At 44.6% G+C, this 19,830-nt stretch overlaps 1 protein-coding gene across 1 annotated transcript in view; it reads right to left on the bottom strand.

The window, feature by feature from the left end:
• PLB1 (phospholipase B1) overlaps positions 1-19,830 on the bottom strand; it is a 166,038-nt gene that overhangs the window by 112,122 nt on the left and 34,086 nt on the right. The window contains exons 10-15 of the mRNA XM_073628788.1: positions 15,274-15,336; positions 14,099-14,181; positions 9,312-9,378; positions 3,208-3,291; positions 1,114-1,179; positions 410-493 (exon numbers count right to left, since the gene is read on the bottom strand). Of these exons, the coding sequence (XP_073484889.1) occupies positions 410-493; positions 1,114-1,179; positions 3,208-3,291; positions 9,312-9,378; positions 14,099-14,181; positions 15,274-15,336 (447 nt within the window). The remainder of the gene's footprint in view (positions 1-409; positions 494-1,113; positions 1,180-3,207; positions 3,292-9,311; positions 9,379-14,098; positions 14,182-15,273; positions 15,337-19,830) is intronic.

Consider the following 19,830-nt stretch of genomic DNA (forward strand, 5'->3'; position numbering starts at 1 on the left):
CATAGCACAACACCCCAATCCCCCCTTTTAGCACAACCCCCCCCCCAACCCCCCCCCAACCTTCCTCCTAGCACAATTCTTCCCCCATCATCACTATTACCCTTCACAGCACAAAGAGCCCCACCCCCTCCTGCACAAACCTCTTATCTCAGCACAAATGATTGTCTGTGCTGGCCCAGCTCCTCTGCCCCTCCCCTCTCTAAATAACATTTAATGCAGCTGCTGGGGGAGGAGTGAAGAGAAATACTGTAACGGGTCACGTAAGGAACAGATCTGTGTCCGCTGGGGCTGCTGACATCACATCCAAGATGGCGGCCCCCAGCACCCGTCTAGGGTGCATAGAATCTTTTTCGATTTTTGGTGAAATGAATGGAGCGGTGACATGGTGACAGGGTCCCTTTACTCTCACCTTCGGTCCGCTCTTCTCCATTCCCATTATGTCCTTAAGAAACGCGTAGGGACTGTTCTTGTGCGTGTTCAGGAAGGGCGTCGCCTGTAGGTGGAGCCAAGCATGACATCATTACCCCCCATAGTCATCAAACTTTATCAGTACCTTATACTACGCTGACAAAGACGAAGTCACCCATCTATTAGAGGAAGTCTTCATTTTATATAATGTCCTTTACCTGCCTGTCCTCATTTTTTTAATATCTGCATCCAAAATTAAACAAAAAAATTTAAATAAACATTAAAATAAACGAATAAATAAAAATGTGTCTCTTATTCATTAATCCTGAAAATAATACAAACTGAAAGAACGCATGCAAAAGAATTTTAAAAAAGATCCATTTTGAGAGGAATTCAGAAAATAATAAATTGCTGTACGAATATTTCCGCATTCACAGTCATTGCGAATATTTCTTGTATTGCATCTAATATGTGTATTTCCTATGATTGTCGGCTCCATCTAGTGGCCAGGATTTGGTATTTTCCTCAAATACCACAATTAGGGAATTACTACAATATGGCCACTAGATGGTGCTGATGATCATCATAGGAAATACACATATCAGACACATTATTGGGATTATTTCTGTGCACAATTATTTTTTTTAAATTATGTTTTTTTTTTAGTTATTTACATTTAAAATGAAATGATTTCCTGGAACCTACCTGTTCAGAGCACTGAACTTCATACACCTCTCCATAGTTGTTAATGTTTTTTTTCTCGGAATCCACCTTAGAAATGAAGAGACGTCTTTTATGATATACAGAAAATACGGCAATATTTTCAATTCAATGATAAATTATCAATTTATTAGAGTTCCAGTCTAAACCTAACTAAACTTAAAAATGTTCCCTCCCCCCTCCTAACATCTATGCTGACTAACCTGTGTAAGAAAAATCTATACACTTACCGATTTCCAGTAATGTCATCCCCTGTGTCAGCCAGCGGCAGCTGCAGGGGAGAAGAGAGAGTGCAATGGCTGGTTATGCCTGGAGTGATGACGTCATATCCCAGCTATTGTCGGCACTCCCCCTTCTCCCCTGCAGCTGCCACTAACTGACACAGAGAAGCATTTAACAATGGCTGGTAATGGCTGAAACAGTGATGACACCCATAGGCTCCCATGTCCCAGCCATTGTGCAGTCACGTGAACCCCTGTGTCAGCCAGCAATGACTGCCGGGGAGAAGAGGAAGCACTTAGTAATGGCTGGTAAAGCCTGGAGCAATGACATCACTCATAGGCTTTCATGTCCCAGCCATTGTCCGCACACTCTCGTCTCTCTGGTCATGTGATCCACTGTGACAGCCAGCAATAGCTGCAGGGGAGAAGAGAGAAACGCTCAACAGTAGCTGGTAATGTCTGGAATGGTGATGTCACCCATAGGCTTCCATGTCCCAGCTATTGTAGGTACTCCCTCTTCTCCCCTGCAGCTGCCACTGACTGACACAAGGGAGCACTGAACAATGGCTGGTAACACTGGATTGGTGATGTCACCCATTGGCCTCCATGTCCCAGCTTTTGTAGGTGCTCCATCTTCTCCCCTGCAGCTGCCACTGACTGACACAAGGGAGCACTGAACAATAGCTGGTAACACTGGATTGGTGATGTCACCCATAGGCCTCCATGTCCCAGCTTTTGTAGGTGCTCCCTCTTCTCCCCTGCAGCTGCCACTGACTGACACAAGGGAGCACTGAACAATGGCTGGTAACACTGGATTGGTGATGTCACCCATAGGCTCCCATGTCCCAGCGGCCATTATCGGCGCTCACGCCTCTCTCCTGCCTGGTCATGTGATCCCCTGTGTCAGCCAGTGATGGCTGCAGGGGAGAAGAGAAAGTGCTCAGCAATAGCTGCTAATGTCTGGCACTGTGACCTCACCCATAGGCTCCCATGTCCCAGCCTTTGCCAGTGCTCCCTCCTCTCCCATGCAGCCACCACTGACTGACACAGGGGAGTGCTCAACAATGGCTGGTAATGCCTGGAGCGGTGATGTCACCCATAGGCTCCCATGTCCCAGCTATTGTCAGCGTTCTCTCCTCTATAGGGTCTGGTCACATGATCCCCACTTTTTTATCTGCACTTAGGTCCCCCTCTGAAAAATGATCTAATAATTGACCGTTGAGTGGCAGCATTTGTATGATCTCCATGTTAGTCTTCCAGTAGGAGGTTGGGGGGGGGGGGAGCGCACCTACCTGCCCCACTGCAAAAATGGTTCAAGAATGGTCTGAGGGACACAAAAACCAGTTTAAGGTGTTGACTTGACTTCCACATTCTCCAGATCACAATCTAAACAAAGCATCTGTGGGATGTGCTGGAAAAACAAGTCCGATCCATGGAGGCCCCACCTCACAACTTACAGGACTTAAAGGATCTGCTAGTGACGGCTTGGTGCCAGATACCGCAGCGTACCTTCAGAGGTCTAGTGGAGTCCATGCCTCAATGGGTCAGGGGACCTACTCAATATTAGGTTGGTGGGCGGCTCGGTGTATGTCAAATAAATGTATTATTGTTCCCTTTCCTGAGAATTCACAACGTTCCCCTTTAAGAACAAAAGTCTCAGTGTCCTCCATATTATGTAATAATAGCTGATGACTTTTATCGCACATCACTGCTTCATCCTCCAGAAACCTACCGATAACCTGTATATGATGGCGGCAGTCATATGACGTGAGGTTAATCATTACATGGAAGGTGCGAGCTGCAGCACTGGAGCAGATAATGAGTAAGTGAAACAAACGTAGGTCTGCATGATACTCACCATGCGTAGGACGGGATGAAGGACCACCGTGAAGTCTTCTCTAGTGTCGTACCTTTCGGAGCTTATTATCCCCTCCAGTGCAGACTGAGAAGACAACAGAGAAAACAGACGGGTTTAGGTCAGGAGATCGGCATTGTCCATATGTCCTTCATCCCAAGGCTTGGATCTTCCATTGGCACAGCCAGGCCGAGCCTACAGGACAATACACAGCTTTTCTACGCAGAGTTGTTGGGTGCCCATTGGGAGAAGACATCCAATAATCCTAAAGAAGTTTATTCATTCAATTCATTCATTATCACCATATTATAGACTAGGACCAGATAGGAAATTGAATGTTCTCAGTAAAAGAGTCGATCATATCGGAGGGCGCCAAAGGTTGTGTGTCTATAGACTCCAGTAGTGGAGGTTTATTTCTAAAAGCGAGTGGAATATTACATTTCCATAAGAACCAATTGCCTTCATATCCCTGACCCTGGCGCAATAGGATCCAGAACAATGGAGGAAAAGTCCCAGCATTCTGGACACTTGGGAGTCCAGAACAATGACACACTGACACTTGGGGGTCCAGAACAATGACACACTGACATTTGGGGCCCCAAGTGTCAGTGTGTCATTGTTCTGGGATCCCCAAGTGTCAGTGTGTCATTGTTCTGGGACCCTCAAGTGTCAGTGTGTCATTGTTCTGGATCCCCAAGTGTCAGGGTGTCATTGTTCTGGACCTCCAGGTGTCAGTATGTCATTGTTCTGGGACCCCAAGTGCCAGTATGTCATTGTTCTGGGACCCCAAGTGTCAGGGTGTCATTGTTCTGGACCTCCAAGTGTCAGTATGTCATTGTTGTGGGACCCCAAGTGCCAGTATGTCATTGTTCTGGGACCCCAAGTGTCAGTGTGTCATTGTTCTGGGACCCCCACGTGTCAGGGTGTCATTGTTCTAGGACCCCCACATGTCAGTGTGTCAATGTTCTGGGACCCCAAGTGTCAGTGTGTCATTGTTCTGGGATCTCCAAGTGTCAGTGTGTCATTGTTCTGGTATCCCCAAGTGTCAGTGTGTCATTGTTCTGGGACCCCCAAGTGTCAGTGTGTCATTGTTCTGGGACCCCCAAGTGTCAGTGTGTCATTGTTCTGGATCCCCAAGTGTCAGTGTGTCATTGTTCTGGGACTCTCAGTGTCAGTATGTCATTGTTTTGGATCCCCCAAGTGTCAGGGTATCATTGTTCTGGATCCCCCAAGTGTCAGGGTATCATGGTTCTGGACCCCCAAGTGTCATTGTTCTGGGACTCCAAGTGTCAGTATGTCATTGTTCTGGGACTCCAAGTGTCAGGGTGTCATTGTTCTGGATCCCCCAAGTGTCAGGGTATCATGGTTCTGGACCCCCAAGTGTCATTGTTCTGGGACTCCAAGTGTCAGTATGTCATTGTTCTGGGACTCCAAGTGTCAGGGTGTCATTGTTCTGGGACCCCCAAGTGTCAGTGTGTCATTGTTCTGGGACCCCCAAGTGTCAGTGTGTCATTGTTCTGGATCCCCAAGTGTCAGTGTGTCATTGTTCTGGGACTCCAAGTGTCAGTGTGTCATTGTTCTGGGACTCCAAGTGTCAGTATGTCATTGTTCTGGGATCCCCAAGTGTCAGGGTGTCATTGTTCTGGATCCCCCAAGTGTCAGGGTATCATGGTTCTGGACCCCCAAGTGTCATTGTTCTGGGACCCCCAAGTGTCAGTGTGTCATTGTTCTGGGATCTCCAAGTGTCAGTGTGTCATTGTTCTGGGACCCCCAAGTGTCAGTGTGTCATTGTTCTGGGACCCCCAAGTGTCAGTGTGTCATTGTTCTGGACCTCCAAGTGTCAGTATGTCATTGTTCTGGGACCCCAAGTGTCAGTGTGTCATTGTTCTGGGACCCCCACGTGTCAGGGTGTCATTGTTCTAGGACCCCCACATGTCAGTGTGTCAATGTCCTGGGACCCCCAAGTGTCAGTATGTCATTGTTCTGGGACCCCAAGTGTCAGTGTGTCATTGTTCTGAGACCCCTACGTGTCAGTGTGTCAATGTTCTGGGACCCCCAAGTGTCAGTATGTCATTGTTCTGGGACCCCAAGTGTCAAGAGTGTCATTGTTCTGGACCCCCAAGTGTCAGGGTGTCATTGTTCTGGACCCCCAAGTGTCAGTGTGTCATTGTTCTGGGACCCCCAAGTGTCAGTGTGTCATTGTTCTGGATACCCAAGTGTCAGTGTGTCATTGTTCTGGGACCCCAAGTGTCAGTATGTCATTGTTCTGGACCCCCAAGTGTCAGTATGTCATTGTTCTGGGACCCCAAGTGTCAGTATGTCATTGTTCTGGGATCCCCAAGTGTCAGGGTGTCATTGTTCTGGACCCCCAAGTGTCAGTATGTCATTGTTCTGGACCCCCAAGTGTCAGTATGTCATTGTTCTGGGACCCCAAGTGTCAGTGTGTCATTGTTCTGGGACCCCAAGTGTCAGGGTGTCATTGTTCTGGACCCCCAAGTGTCAGTGTGTCATTGTTCTGGACCCCCAAGTGTCAGGGTGTCATTGTTCTGGGATCCCTAAGTGTCAGGGTGTCATTGTTCTGGGATCCCCAAGTGCCAGTATGTCATTGTTCTGGGACCCCAAGTGCCAGTATGTCATTGTTCTGGGACCCCAAGTGTCAGGGTGTCATTGTTCTGGGACCCCCATATGTCAGTGTGTCATTGTTCTGGAACCCCAAGTGTCAGTGTGTCATTGTTCTGGGACCCCCAAGTGTCAGGTGTCATTGTTCTGGACCCCTAAGTGTCAGTGTGTCATTGTTCTGGGACCCCAAGTGTCAGGGTGTCAATGTTCTGGACCTCCAAGTGTCAGTGTGTCATTGTTCTGGGATCCCTAAGTGTCAGGGTGTCATTGTTCTGGGACCCCAAGTGCCAGTATGTCATTGTTCTGGGACCCCAAGTGCCAGTATGTCATTGTTCTGGGACCCCAAGTGTCAGGGTGTCATTGTTCTGGGACCCCCATATGTCAGTGTGTCATTGTTCTGGAACCCCAAGTGTCAGTGTGTCATTGTTCTGGGACCCCCAAGTGTCAGGTGTCATTGTTCTGGACCCCTAAGTGTCAGTGTGTCATTGTTCTGGGACCCCCACATGTCAGTGTGTCAATGTTCTGGGACCCCCAAGTGTCAGTATGTCATTGTTCTGGGACCCCAAGTGTCAGAGTGTCATTGTTCTGGACCCCCAAGTGTCAGGGTGTCATTGTTCTGGACCCCCAAGTGTCAGAGTGTCTTTGATCCGGGACCCCCAATTGTCAGTGTGTCATTGTTCTGGGACCCCCAAGTGTCAGAGTGTCATTGTTCTGGACCCCCAAGTGTCAGAGTGTCATTGTTCTGGACCCCCAAGTGTCAGGGTATCATTGTTCTGGACCCCCAAGTGTCAGAGTGTCATTGTTCTGGGACCCCCAAGTGTCAGTGTGTCATTGTTTCTTGATCCCCAAGTGTCAGAGTGTCATTGTTCTGGGACCCCCAAGTGTCAGTGTGTCATTGTTCTGGATCCCCAAGTGTCAGAGTGTCATTGTTCTGGGACCCCCAAGTGTCAGTGTGTCATTGTTCTGGACCCCCAAGTGTCAGTGTGTCATTGTTCTGGACCCCCAAGTGTCAGGGTATCATTGTTCTGGACCCCCAAGTGTCAGGGTGTCATTGTTCTGGACCCCCAAGTGTCAGAGTGTCATTGTTCTGGGACCCCCAAGTGTCAGTGTGTCATTGTTTCTTGATCCCCAAGTGTCAGAGTGTCATTGTTCTGGGACCCCCAAGTGTCAGTGTGTCATTGTTCTGGACCCCCAAGTGTCAGTGTGTCATTGTTCTGGGACCCCCAAGTGTCAGAGTGTCATTGTTCTGGGACCCCCAAGTGTCAGAGTGTCATTGTTCTGGACCCCCAAGTGTCAGATGTCATTGTTCTGGACCCACAAGTGTCAGGGTGTCATTGTTCTGGACCCCCAAGTGTCAAAGTGTCGTTGATCCGGGACCCCCAATTGTCAGTGTGTCATTGTTCTGAAACCTTCATGAGTCCAAAATGCTGGGACTTTTCCTTGATTGTTTTGGACCCCATTGTTCCGGTGTCAGGGATATGAAGGGAATTGGTTCTTATGGAGATGTCTTGTTCCTAATGAGAACCCCGGAACCTCCGATTTATATTATAAAGCAGAGAAGGTTGAGGTGAGTTTATGAAAACGTCCTTCACAATCAACAAACTTGAACCCAACGTGAGAACTGGAAATAAATCTTACATTGTATCTTCTAGTTACTTAGTGACCACACAAGGCTCCATCAGAAGATGACAATGAACTTTGATTTGAGATTTCCAGATAAATCCAATAATAATTATCTGCGGCGTTCCCTGGACTCGTCTCAGACCGATCCCCTGATAATCGTTATCTGCTGAGATGGAGCTCAGATACAATGTTGGCGGATTATCAGGTCAGAGTGTGAAGACCTTGGCATCGGTCATACGGGTGACGCACAGAGACTGACGGAGCGTGACTGGTACAATTTTCAGTGCTCCACACACAATACAATCTCAATGTCGGGGAACAGACCGATACAATGTAGAACATTTCATATTTCTGTAATCTCAATGTCGTTGAGGTTTCAGAATCTTTTAGTTAAAGCGGCAGTACACTCAATATCAAAAATGTATTACATTGCAGCTTACCAATTCTTAAATGTGATGGCTGCATTCGTTTCCCTTTCTAGGCTTTTTTTCCCTTAATTTTCATCTGATGATCCTGCCAGAAAGTCTGTTGTTTTTCAAAAGAACAAGTTCTCTTGCAGTTACAGGGATGAGATAAACCATTTGCCACTGACAGGGGTGCACAATGATTTTCTTTTTTTCATGTAGAACTTTTATTCCACAAGGAACAAAACTGTTTGCTGCCACTGATTATAACATGTGAGCCAGAGTTTGGATTTGATTCGTTAGTGTATCTAAATCTGCTAGTCCATCCAACACTCCCCTCCCCCAGACTGATAATCCTGCTGTCCAAAGGTGCCTCCTGTGCTCCTTCATCCAGAGTGGGGGGAGCTCTAATACAGGAGGCGTGTTACTGGCCAGATCACCAGGTGAAAACAGAGGGGATCTATTGCTCTACATGCCACCCAACTGCCCCTCCTATCCACCTCCTGCTGTGGTCGGGCTCCTGTGCTCTCTCCTGCCCCCCCCCCCATCCCCCCACATTGCTGCTGGGTTCCCCTCTCCCCTCTCTTTCTGGCTGCTGCAGGGGATGCTTTTTAGGATGGAGAGTGGGGAGGGGGCCGGTAAATGTGTCATTCACCGGCCCCTTCCTTGTCTTAATGAATAGAGTCAGTGATCCGTACCGATCACTGACTCTGTCCATTCATAACCGAAGCATAGTAAACTGTGTTCGTTCATAACTGTGTTTCCTATGCTTCAGTTTGTGAATGAACAGGAAGCCTCTGTACTGAGCTCTTCCTGCCCATTCATTGTGTGCAGCCGAGGCTGCAGAGATGGAGATGGAGGGCTGTGTTCTAAATCCCCTTTCTCTGTCTCAAAGGTGAAACATCGGAGGACTGGTTAGACCCCCGATATCTCCAAAGCCCCCCAACAGGGCTACTGAAAAAATTGGAAAAAATTGGAAAAAATCATTTAAAAAAACTAAATTAAAAAAAATGTTAAAAAAAAATAACAAAAATAAAAAACTACTGACACCAGTGGCGCAACTACCAGGGTCGCAAAGGTCTCATATGCAACCCAGTCCTGGCGTTCCGCCACCGTGGGGGGGGGGCTTTATTTTATTTTTTTTGCACCAGGGCCCTGAAGGTTATAGTTACGCCTCTGGTTTACACTATCCTACTGCGCCTGTCCTGCTGCGCCTGTCCTACTGCACCTGTCCTGCTGCGCCTGTCCTGCTGCGCCTGTCCTACTGCCTCTTGATTCTCTGTACTTGATCCTGAGCTGTCGGTGACACTTTGGTTACAGTTTCTGGGGCCGGGAGATATGAAAACCTCATTTTCAACCACGAGAAAAGCAAATAGCGCTCAGTACTGACAATACCGGTCTGGTTCCTGTGTAATATACCCATTAATATATTGATTGCATGTGGTCATGTGATTGGCTCACCTGGAAGGAGAGGCGGAGCATGGCTTTATAATAGTCAGACGGCTTCCTGAAACACTCACAGGTTTCCCTGGCAGGAAATAAACACACAAGGTTAGCGCCACCTATCAGATCTGACCCTACAATACAACCATTCATCACATTTAAAGAGGAACTTCAGTCGCTCCTCTTCCTTTTTTTTTTTTTTAGCCCCACCCACCTGTCATGCAGTGCTGTCCTGGACTCAGATACTCACCTGTCCAGTGGATCCAGAGTTGTCCTGCTGTGATCCAATCAGGCGCAGCAGCCCAGGTCCTGTGACGTGAATGTTGGTCCTCCCCAATTATCGGAAGCTGGCTACCTCTTCCAGGTTCAGCCAGCTAACCTCTGATGACCACAGCTCCCCCCACCCACTGGTTAACTGTTACTCCCGCAGACTCCTGGGATATGTGACCGAATCCCTGTTCTCCGATGACAACCAAAGCTCTGCCCACCCACTGGTTAGCTGTTACTCCCGCAGACTCCTGGGATATGTGACCTGGAATCCCTGACCTCCGATGACAACCAAAGCTCTGCCCACCCATCGGTTAGCTGTTACTCCTGCAGACTCCTGGGATATGTGACCTGGAATCCCAGGAGGCTGAGGCAGCAGGGACACGTCAATGTCGCCTTGGTGAGAATGGCAGCCGGTGGGTGGGGTCAGGGCTAAAATGCAAAAAAATAAAAATGAGTCAATAAAAAAGGGAGGAGGCCGTGCGCAGAGCTTCAGGTGACCTGGGGGGCGAAGGTTCGATTTAATGTTTGCCGATTCGCATATTTTCCAGGTCATTCTGGAACTGCCCCCAGTCTGTGACAGGACAGTGAAAGGAGAAGCAGCACAGTGATGAGCTCATCTCTCCAGCACTCTGCTTTCTCCTTCTATCAACATGCTTCTTGTTAGCTCTTGAACTAGATCAGGGGTCTCCAAACTTTCTAAATGAAAGGCCAGTTTTCTGTCCTTTAGACTTTAAGGGGGGCAGACTGTGGCCAGTGGGATTAGAAAATGTCCTGATATCCGGTGTTTGTAGGAGGAATAGTGCCATATCGTTGGTGTCATTATGAGGAGTAGGGTCCCATCATTGGTGTCAGTGAGAGGAGTAGTGTCCCATCATTGGTGTTAGTGGGAGGAATAGTGTCCCATCATTGGTATCAGTGGGATGAATAGTGCCCCATCATTGGAGTCAGTGGAAGGAATAGTGTCCCATCATTGGTGTCAGTGGGAGGAATAGTGTCCCATCATTGGTGTCAGTGGGAGGAATAGTGCCCCATCATTGGTGTCAGTGGGAGGAATAGTGTCCCATCATTGGTGTCAGTGGGAGGAATAGTGCCCCATCATTGGTGTCAGTGGGAGGAATAGTGCCCCATCATTGGTATCAGTGGGAGGAATAGTGTCCCATCATTGGTGTCAGTGGGAGGAATAGTGCCCCATCATTGGTATCAGTGGGATGAATAGTGCCCCATCATTGGAGTCAGTCGGATGAATTATGCCCCTTTGTTGGTGTCAGTGGGAGGAAAAGTGCCCCAAACACTGTGCAGGGTTACAAAGCTGGAAGCAGATGTTTATTATGTAATGTGTAAATATGGCCGCCCTGTGTATATATATATTATGAACTATACATAGGACACGGTTTCTAACGCATTAATATACACTGATAACATCCTTTATATCAGGCTGACCTCTATTACTTGTATATCTAAAAATAACAATAACAAATGAATATTTGCTGTTCTGTACATTCTGTAACTTTGCTCCTGATCTGCTTACGTCTGAGAACACTAATAGCTTCACTCTACAGATTACACAATAAATCAACCAATCAAATGACAGAGTGCCCGCCCCGGTCACTTCATCCTCATCGATTATACATAATCATTTATTGGTGTTTAGAAATATGGAGAGTCTCAATAATCTTCACCCAGATTAATCAATAGCAACAGAGGACCATAAAGCAATTCATTACTGCACAACATACAGATCTAGATTATCCGAACTTCATTATCAGCCCACATAATGCACAGCAACCAATGGAACGGGGAGTTTCCTCTCAACCAGTGTAGTGCGGTGTACAGTATATAATACAATGCAGTGTGGTGTACAGTATATAATACAGTGTAGTGTGGTGTACAGTATATAATACAATGCAGTGTGGTGTACAGTATATAATACAGTGTAGTGTGGTGTACAGTATATAATACAGTGCAGTGCGGTGTACAGTATATAATACAGTGTAGTGTGGTGTACAGTATATAATACAGTGCAGTGTGGTGTACAGTATATAATACAGTGTAGTGCGGTGTACAGTATATAATACAGTGCAGTGTGGTGTACAGTATATAATACAGTGCAGTGTGGTGTACAGTATATAATACAGTGCAGTGTGGTGTACAGTATATAATACAGTGTAGTGTGGTGTACAGTATATAATACAGTGCAGTGTAGTGTACAGTATATAATACAGTGCAGTGCGGTGTACAGTATATAATACAGTGTAGTGCGGTGTACAGTATATAATACAGTGTAGTGCGGTGTACAGTATATAATACAGTGCAGTGTAGTGTACAGTATATAATACAGTGCAGTGCGGTGTACAGTATATAATACAGTGTAGTGTGGTGTACAGTATATAATACAGTGCAGTGTGGTGTACAGTATATAATACAGTGTAGTGCGGTGTACAGTATATAATACAGTGCAGTGTGGTGTACAGTATATAATACAGTGCAGTGTGGTGTACAGTATATAATACAGTGCAGTGTGGTGTACAGTATATAATACAGTGTAGTGCGGTGTACAGTATATAATACAGTGTAGTGCGGTGTACAGTATATATAATACAGTGCAGTGTGGTGTACAGTATATAATACAGTGTAGTGCGGTGTACAGTATATATAATACAGTGCAGTGCGGTGTACAGTATATAATACAGTGTAGTGCGGTGTACAGTATATAATACAATGCAGTGTGGAGTACAGTATATAATACAGTGTAGTGTGGTTTACAGTATATAATACAGTTTAGTGTGGTGTTGCAAAACTAAATATACATCATGTCCAGAAGGCCACCAAGGAGAGGCAGACACTCACAGGCCACTAAAAGAGGGCAAGCAGGCTCTATATCTACAGTCAACAGTGCTGGCCGTGGATTAGGAGCATCTAGGGTTGCCACCTCATCCATTTAAACCCGAACACACATTAATTACTCGGGTTCTGTGGCTGATTAAGGTGGTAATTAAACTCACTTGGTGCCTTATCTGCATTTAATTAGCCTCAGAATCCAAGTAATTCATATGTGTTCAGGTTTAAAGGGATGAGGTGGCAACCCTGGGTGCATCCTCTGCAGGTGGCCGTGGGGCACGCGTGTCCCTTCTTTCTGCTGCTGGCCGTGTTGTTGATCCCAGAACATGCAGAAGAGTCAGTGGAGTGGATAACAAAGCCTCCCTCATCCTCCTCATCCTCCGTCACCCAGGTTCAGAGTAGTTTCCCTTCCAATGCAGCTGCCAAAGCGGCCTATTCCACCGACTCCTTGTCCACAGTCACTCCTTCCGTAGCCCCACCATCATGCACGATGGAGTCACCAGAATTATTTGACCACAGTGTCAGGTACATGCTGCTGGAGGATGCACAGCGATTAAAAGGCTCCGGTGATGGTACCCAGGTTGAGGAAGGGAGTAACGTGAGCCCAGAGAGAGGGGGCGCCCAAGAAGAACAAGAAACTGGCAGTCATGTTTCACAGCAGGGCTCGTTCCTGCACCCAACAAGAGTATCTGTGAGGGGTTACAGTGTTCTGGCACCACCAACACCTAAGGCCCATTTTTCTGCAGAGTATACAGGGCAGGCCGTATAGTATATATACTGCTGTTCAGAGTATATAGTGCCTGGGGGACCCCCATGCCATTTTTTAAAAAATCTTGCACTTATGATATCAAAATGGTCCGAAAGGATAGTTTCAGACTATTCAGAGGACGGTTATCGGTTCCCATGGTAATGATCAGAATTCAAATATTCGCAAAGGGAGAGTTGAAGAACACATACAAGGATAACTGAACACGAGGGGTGATACCGAGTACAGTGTACAGAAGGGAGGTCTTTCAGTGTCACGGGGTTTAATATCTTGTGAGTTAATTAGGGATAATCACCCCAAATGAATTGCTACAATTGTGCTGTAACATTGTGTTACTAATCCTTTGTATGAATTTTGTATTTGTTTACATTACGTTTGATTATTTGCGGGTGTTTTGTGAACACTTGTGTGTGTTGGTGGTGCTTTTTGTTTTATCTTTGTGTTCTTGTCTTCCCTATGCGATGGTGTTTGTATAGCACGATGACCTTATCCGGGCTCCGCGGAGCCTTGTTCTTTATCATTGGTTACCTTACTTGGGTATTCATACTTTTGTACTCTGAATATTATATACTCTCTTATTACTATCTGTAACTTCATGTTTCATGTTAAAATAATTCTGAATAAACACCTTTCAGAAAAAAAGTTTGATTATTTTGATCTTTTTTCATTTTGATTCTTTTTTTTTTATTTCATTTTTTTTATTAAATACTGCTTGTGTGTGTGTGTTGAAAAGCCTTTCCACCATGGCTCCTCCTTTTATTATTACTGGTAAGGCATTCCACACAGCAGTAGACTCGGTATTGAGTGGACGATATTTGTTGCCATTCGATTTCCAATAGATACAATTGTGCAGTAACATTTGCATTACTTAACTCATTATAAGGATAACAAATCGCTACAAATTATTTTCCTGTAATGAAGACCCACTCACCTGATATCAGAGTTACTGGGGTTGGACAGGAAGAGCCCGCTGAGCAAGGTTAGGTCCACCAAACTCACCAAAGTTTTTGGCATCTGTAAAAAAATAAAATAAAAAAAAAGGCCATAATTTTTTTATGATTTTTTTGTTTTATTTCTGGGAAGAATTGTAAGAATCAAATAACATAGTGGACTAATTGGAGTGATTCACAGGACCCCACATGTGGATTGCTGCCATCCCTTTATATTACATGAAATAAACCTCAAAGGGTGGGATTTTATGGGCAATAAAAAATATACATATATATTTTTTATATACACGTATATATTTTTTTGCCCATAAAATCCCACCCTTTGAGGTTTATTTCATGTAATAACACAGTGGGCTAGGCTGAAAAAAAGATAGATGTCCGTCAAGTTCAACCTTCAACCTTCAGCCAACTCAGTCCATAAGAAGACACAACAGACCCAAAACCTGCAGCCAATCAGGCCGGCCTTCTTTGATCATAGTCATGCACTTCAATGACGGTGCTGTACAAAGCAGTAAAGCTCTGATTGGTTTTCAGTTGCTGCCCCTCCCTCTATCAGTGCTGCTCTGATTGGTTGAGATTGTTGCCCCTCCCTCTACTGGTGGTGCGGTGGATTACAGGCAGCTCATGTCAGGACAGATTCTGATATTTATGATTGCTGTACGTAAAATGCATTGAATTATTTTCATTGAACAGCTGGAAATGTTGCTTGCCTGGACTTCAGCATTCATGATCGGTATGTGCCCTCGTATACACCTGGAATCTTAACCCCTTCAGTACCGGGCACTTTTACCCCCTTTCCTGCCCAGGTCAATTCTCAGCTTTCAGCGCTGTCACACTTTGAATGACAATTGCGCTGTCATGTAACACTGTACTCATATGAGATTTTTATAACTTTTTTTTTTAAACACAAATAGAGATTTCTTTTTGGTGAACAAACAAAAAAAGACAAAAAAAAATTAAAAAAAAAAACAGTTTTCATAGTTTGTTATAAAATTTTGCAAACAGGTAATTTGTCTCCTTCACTGATGGGCACTGATGAGGCGGCACTGATGGGCACTGATGAGGCGGCACTGATGGGCACTGATGAGGCGGCACTGATGGGCACTGATAGGCTGCAGTGCGGGCGCGAAGAGGTTAATGTGTGACTTTCACTTACCTCCTGCTGCAGGTAGTCCAGGGCCAGGCTCAGTTCCCTGATTTTGTGTTCTGTGTGGTCTTCCTGTTCAAAACAAGAAAATTAAAAAATGACTATAGACACATAATACATGTGCTTATTATAAAACAATAACCTGCTAATTAAAGGCCACCTGATGCCTCTTTTGTATTACTCAAATACATTCAAGCTGGCTAAAAGTAACATACTGTACGTGCAAGTCTTTATTATTATTATTATTATTATATATATTAATAACCAAGCTGGCCTATCCTGGCTGGAGATCTGGACTGCCGATCTCACCCAGAGAAAAAGTAATAAGTAAAAAAAAAAACAATTAATTAAAATAAATGAAAAAAAAATGATACAAAATACAAAAAAAAATTCTAAAAGTAGTAAGGTAAAAAGCATGTGTAGGTCTTTATTTTTATTGCAAAGGAAATGATCCATAAGCCGCACATCATGAAGTAGACCCATGTGCATGAAGTGAGATGAATGGCAACCTCAGCCCGGATTCCAGCCCGGCCACACCCTTAGTCCGGGCCGAGGCTGCCATTCATCTCACTTCATGCACATGGGTCTACTTCATGATGTGCGGCTTATGGATCATAGTTACATAGTAGGTGAGGTTGAAAAAAAGTCCATCAAGTCCAACCTATGTGTGTGATTATATGTCAGTATTACATTGTATATCCCTGTATGTTGCGGTCATTCAGGTGCTTATCTAATAGTTTCTTGAAACTATCGATGCCCCCCGCTGAGACCACCGCCTGTGGAAGGGAATTCCACATCCTTGCCGCTCTTACAGTAAAGAACCCTCTACGTAGTTTAAGGTTAAACCTCTTTTCTTCTAATTTTAATGAAAGGCCACGAGTCTTGTTAAATTCCCTTCCGCAAAAAAGTTTTCTCCCTATTGTGGGGTCACCAGTCCGGTATTTATACATTGAAATCATATCTCCTCTCAAGCGTCTCTTCTCCAGAGAGAATAAGTTCAGAGCTCACAACCTTTCCTCATAACTAAGATCCTCCAGACCCTTTATTAGCTTTGTTGTCCTTCTTTGTACTCGCTCCATTTCCAGTACATCCTTCCTGAGGACTGGTGCCCAGAACTGGACAGCATTCTCCAGGTGCGGCCGGACCAGAGTCTTGTAGAGCGGGAGAATTATTGTTTTATCTCTGGAGTTGATCCCCTTTTTAATGCCAATATTCTGTTTGCATTGCATGCCATTGCTGAGCCTATCATCTACTAGGACCCCCAGGTCCTTTTCCATCCTAGATTCCCCCAGAGGTTCTCCCCCCAGTCTATAGATTGCATTCATATTTTTGCCACCCAAATGCATTATTTTACATTTTTCTACATTGAACCTCATTTGCCATGTAGTCGCCCCCTCCCCCATTCATTTGTTCAGATCTTTTTGCAAGGATTCCACGTCCTGCAGAGAAGTTATTGCCCTGCTTAGCTTAGTATCGTCTGCAAATACAGAGATTGAACTGTTTATCCCATCCTCCAGATCGTTTATGAACAAATTAAATAGGATTGGTCCCAGCACAGAACCCTGGGGAACCCCACTACCCACCCCTGACCATTCTGAGTACTCCCCATTTATCACCACCCTCTGAACTCGCCCTTGTAGCCAGTTTTCAATCCATGTACTCACCCTATGGTCCATGCCAACGCACCTTATTTTGTACAGTAATTGTTTATGGGGAACTGTGTCAAATGCTTTTGTAAAATCCAGATACACCACGTTTACGGGCCTTCCTTTATCTAGATGGCAACTCACCTCCTCATAGAAGGTTAATAGATTGGTTTGGCAAGAACGATTCTTCATGAATCCATGCTGATTACTGCTAATGATACCGTTCTTATTACTAAAATCTTGTATATAGTCCCTTATCATCCCCTCCAAGAGTTTACATACTATTGATGTTAGGCTAACTGGTCTGTAATTCCCAGGGATGTATTTTGGGCCCTTTTTAAATATTGGAGCTACATTGGCTTTTCTCCAATCAGCTGGTACCATTCCAGTCAGTAGACTGTCTGTAAAAATTAGGAACAATGGTCTGGCAATCACTTGACTGAGTACCCCAAGTACCCTCGGGTGCAAGCCATCAGGTCCCGGTGATTTATTAATGTTAAGTTTCTCAAGTCTAATTTTAATTTCGTCCTCTGTTAACCACAGAGGTGCTTCCTGTGTTGTGTCCTGAGGATAAACACTGCAGTTTTGGTTACTGAAGCCTCCCGATTCACTCGTGAAGACTGAGGAGAAGAATAAATTCAATACCTTCGCCATCTCCCCATCCTTTGTAACCAGATGTCCTTCCTCATTCTTTATGGGGCCAATATGGTCTGTCCTCCCTTTTTTTACTGTTATCATACTTTAACAAATTTCTTGTTTTTTTTTTTCTCTCCTCCGCTATGTGTCTTTCGTGTTCTATCTTAGCCGTCCTCATTGCACCCTTACATTTCTTTTCATTTCCTTTGACACTGCAGCTTGGAGCTAAGACGAGCTCCCCGTCCCTGTCTGCACTCACAGCAGTCTAGTTGGACTTTATCTCTCTACCTGAGTGGCACCTCATTTTATCTCTTTATTATTAATATTATTATATAATAATCAAGCTGACCAATCAACAACACTTGCACTGTCTTAGCAGCATTTTTCATTGGAGAACAGTACAGGGGGCGTGTTGGACTGCTGGAGACGGGGACTGTGTGGGAGCAGAGAGGTCCGGATCTACAGAGTGCTGCCAACACAAGGCAGCTTGTTATAGGGCTGCAATATTAGTACATAATAATTATTGTTATTCGGATTCAAAACGCTTAATCCCAAAGGTGATTAAATAATAATACTGATAATAATAATAATACACTAAACATATGTTACATTGCATTAGAATACATTAGTCACTTACAAGAAAAGCGTTTAATTCCGGTTTGGGATAGGCAGAAGTCATGTTGAGTAACAATAATCACAATGATTATGGAATATTATCCGAGCAAAATGCAGGGACAACTGCCAAGAGGAACTTTCTTTGATGAAAACTTGAACTGGAAAATCAGAATGTGTGCCAGTATTGATAAGCGCTACAAACCCAACTGATTCCTTGTAAAGCCCCTTAATGCAAATTCTCCATCTGGCTTTTTTCAGTGCAGGAGTTCAAAGAACTCAAAGAGCAAAATGATTTGATTTTATTCATGTTAGAGGAGGGAAAGAGAGATTCTGATTGGTTCTTCTGGCTTACTTTTGCAGAGTGGACTTTGCCTTAAGCCTCGTTACACACGATCGGATTTTCCGAGGAGAAATGTTGGCTGTCAGGCTGTTGGCGCAAAATCCAACCGTGTGTACGCTCCATCGGAACAATTGTTGTCGGATTTTCCGCGGACAAATGTTGGATCGCAGGTTTATAAATCATCCGCGGACAAATGTCTGTTGTCGGATTTTCCGAGCGTGTGTACACAAGTCCGTCTGACAAAAGTCCAAAGTACAAACATGCATGATCAGAAGCAAGGACGAGCCGGAAGCGGAAATGCAGCGCACAATTCTCTTCTTCTTTAATGGGATAATAATGAAGCTGTTTTGCTAGTGATACTGATGGAGTTATTGCAAACGAATTTTCAAAGACTTTTTTTTCTAGTGATATCAAGAATATTATTATGTTTTTTTTTTTGGGCAAGTTACCACAACACCATTATTATCCCGTTGTTTTTAAGATCAAAGATACAACTATGTTGGTGTTCCTTGTTAATTTTAAATTGTATTTTATAAAATGTAACTGCCGACTCCCAAACTGTCATTTGAAGTAAAACACACAGCCAAGTGTCACGGAACGTCACACACTCCACTTGAGTGCTTCTGTCGGTATACCAATTCCTCCCAGTCTGGATATAGATATCAGATATTCCAACCGCTACTAAGCACAAAACAAGACAAGACTTGCTTAGCTGCTAACATGGACTCATTTACATTAAACACATTATAGCAGACACCGGACAGGTGAGTGGAGTTGATGACATTAGCATCTCCTCACAGTATGAGTCCCAACAGTATGAATCAGTCACTATTGCTAATATGGCAAATACAGGGTCCCCAGAGTCTGTGTGTCCTGGGGGACAAGGACCCAAAGCCAAAGTAACAACACCTCAAGGGTACCCCAAATGCCAGGGCCCATAATCTGTAGGCAAGAGGCTCACATTCAGTCCCCTCCAAAAGCCTCTGTCCCAGGTGAGTCTGTCACACCAAGTATTATTCAACACATTTTTTTTATTGTGCATTAAAAAAAGAAAACAAATAAAATTAGACACGCTATCTTCCAATAGAACTTCACCAAAAAGTGCATTCTATGCATCCAAAAAATATAGAAAATATACCAAATCAAATCATTATTATTCAACCAAAAAATAATGTCAAAGCAATAACTCCAAGGCCAATAATAAATAACAAGTTATCTCCTCCGATTCCACAACATGTTCAGAAATGAACTGAAAAGCACGAAATGAAAAGCGCCAAATGAAAAGCGCCAAATAAAAAGTGCGAAAAGAAAAGCGCGAATCAACACTCA

This window comes from Aquarana catesbeiana, linkage group LG04, assembly GCF_042186555.1.
Source record: "Aquarana catesbeiana isolate 2022-GZ linkage group LG04, ASM4218655v1, whole genome shotgun sequence".
Classification (NCBI taxonomy): domain Eukaryota; kingdom Metazoa; phylum Chordata; class Amphibia; order Anura; family Ranidae; genus Aquarana; species Aquarana catesbeiana.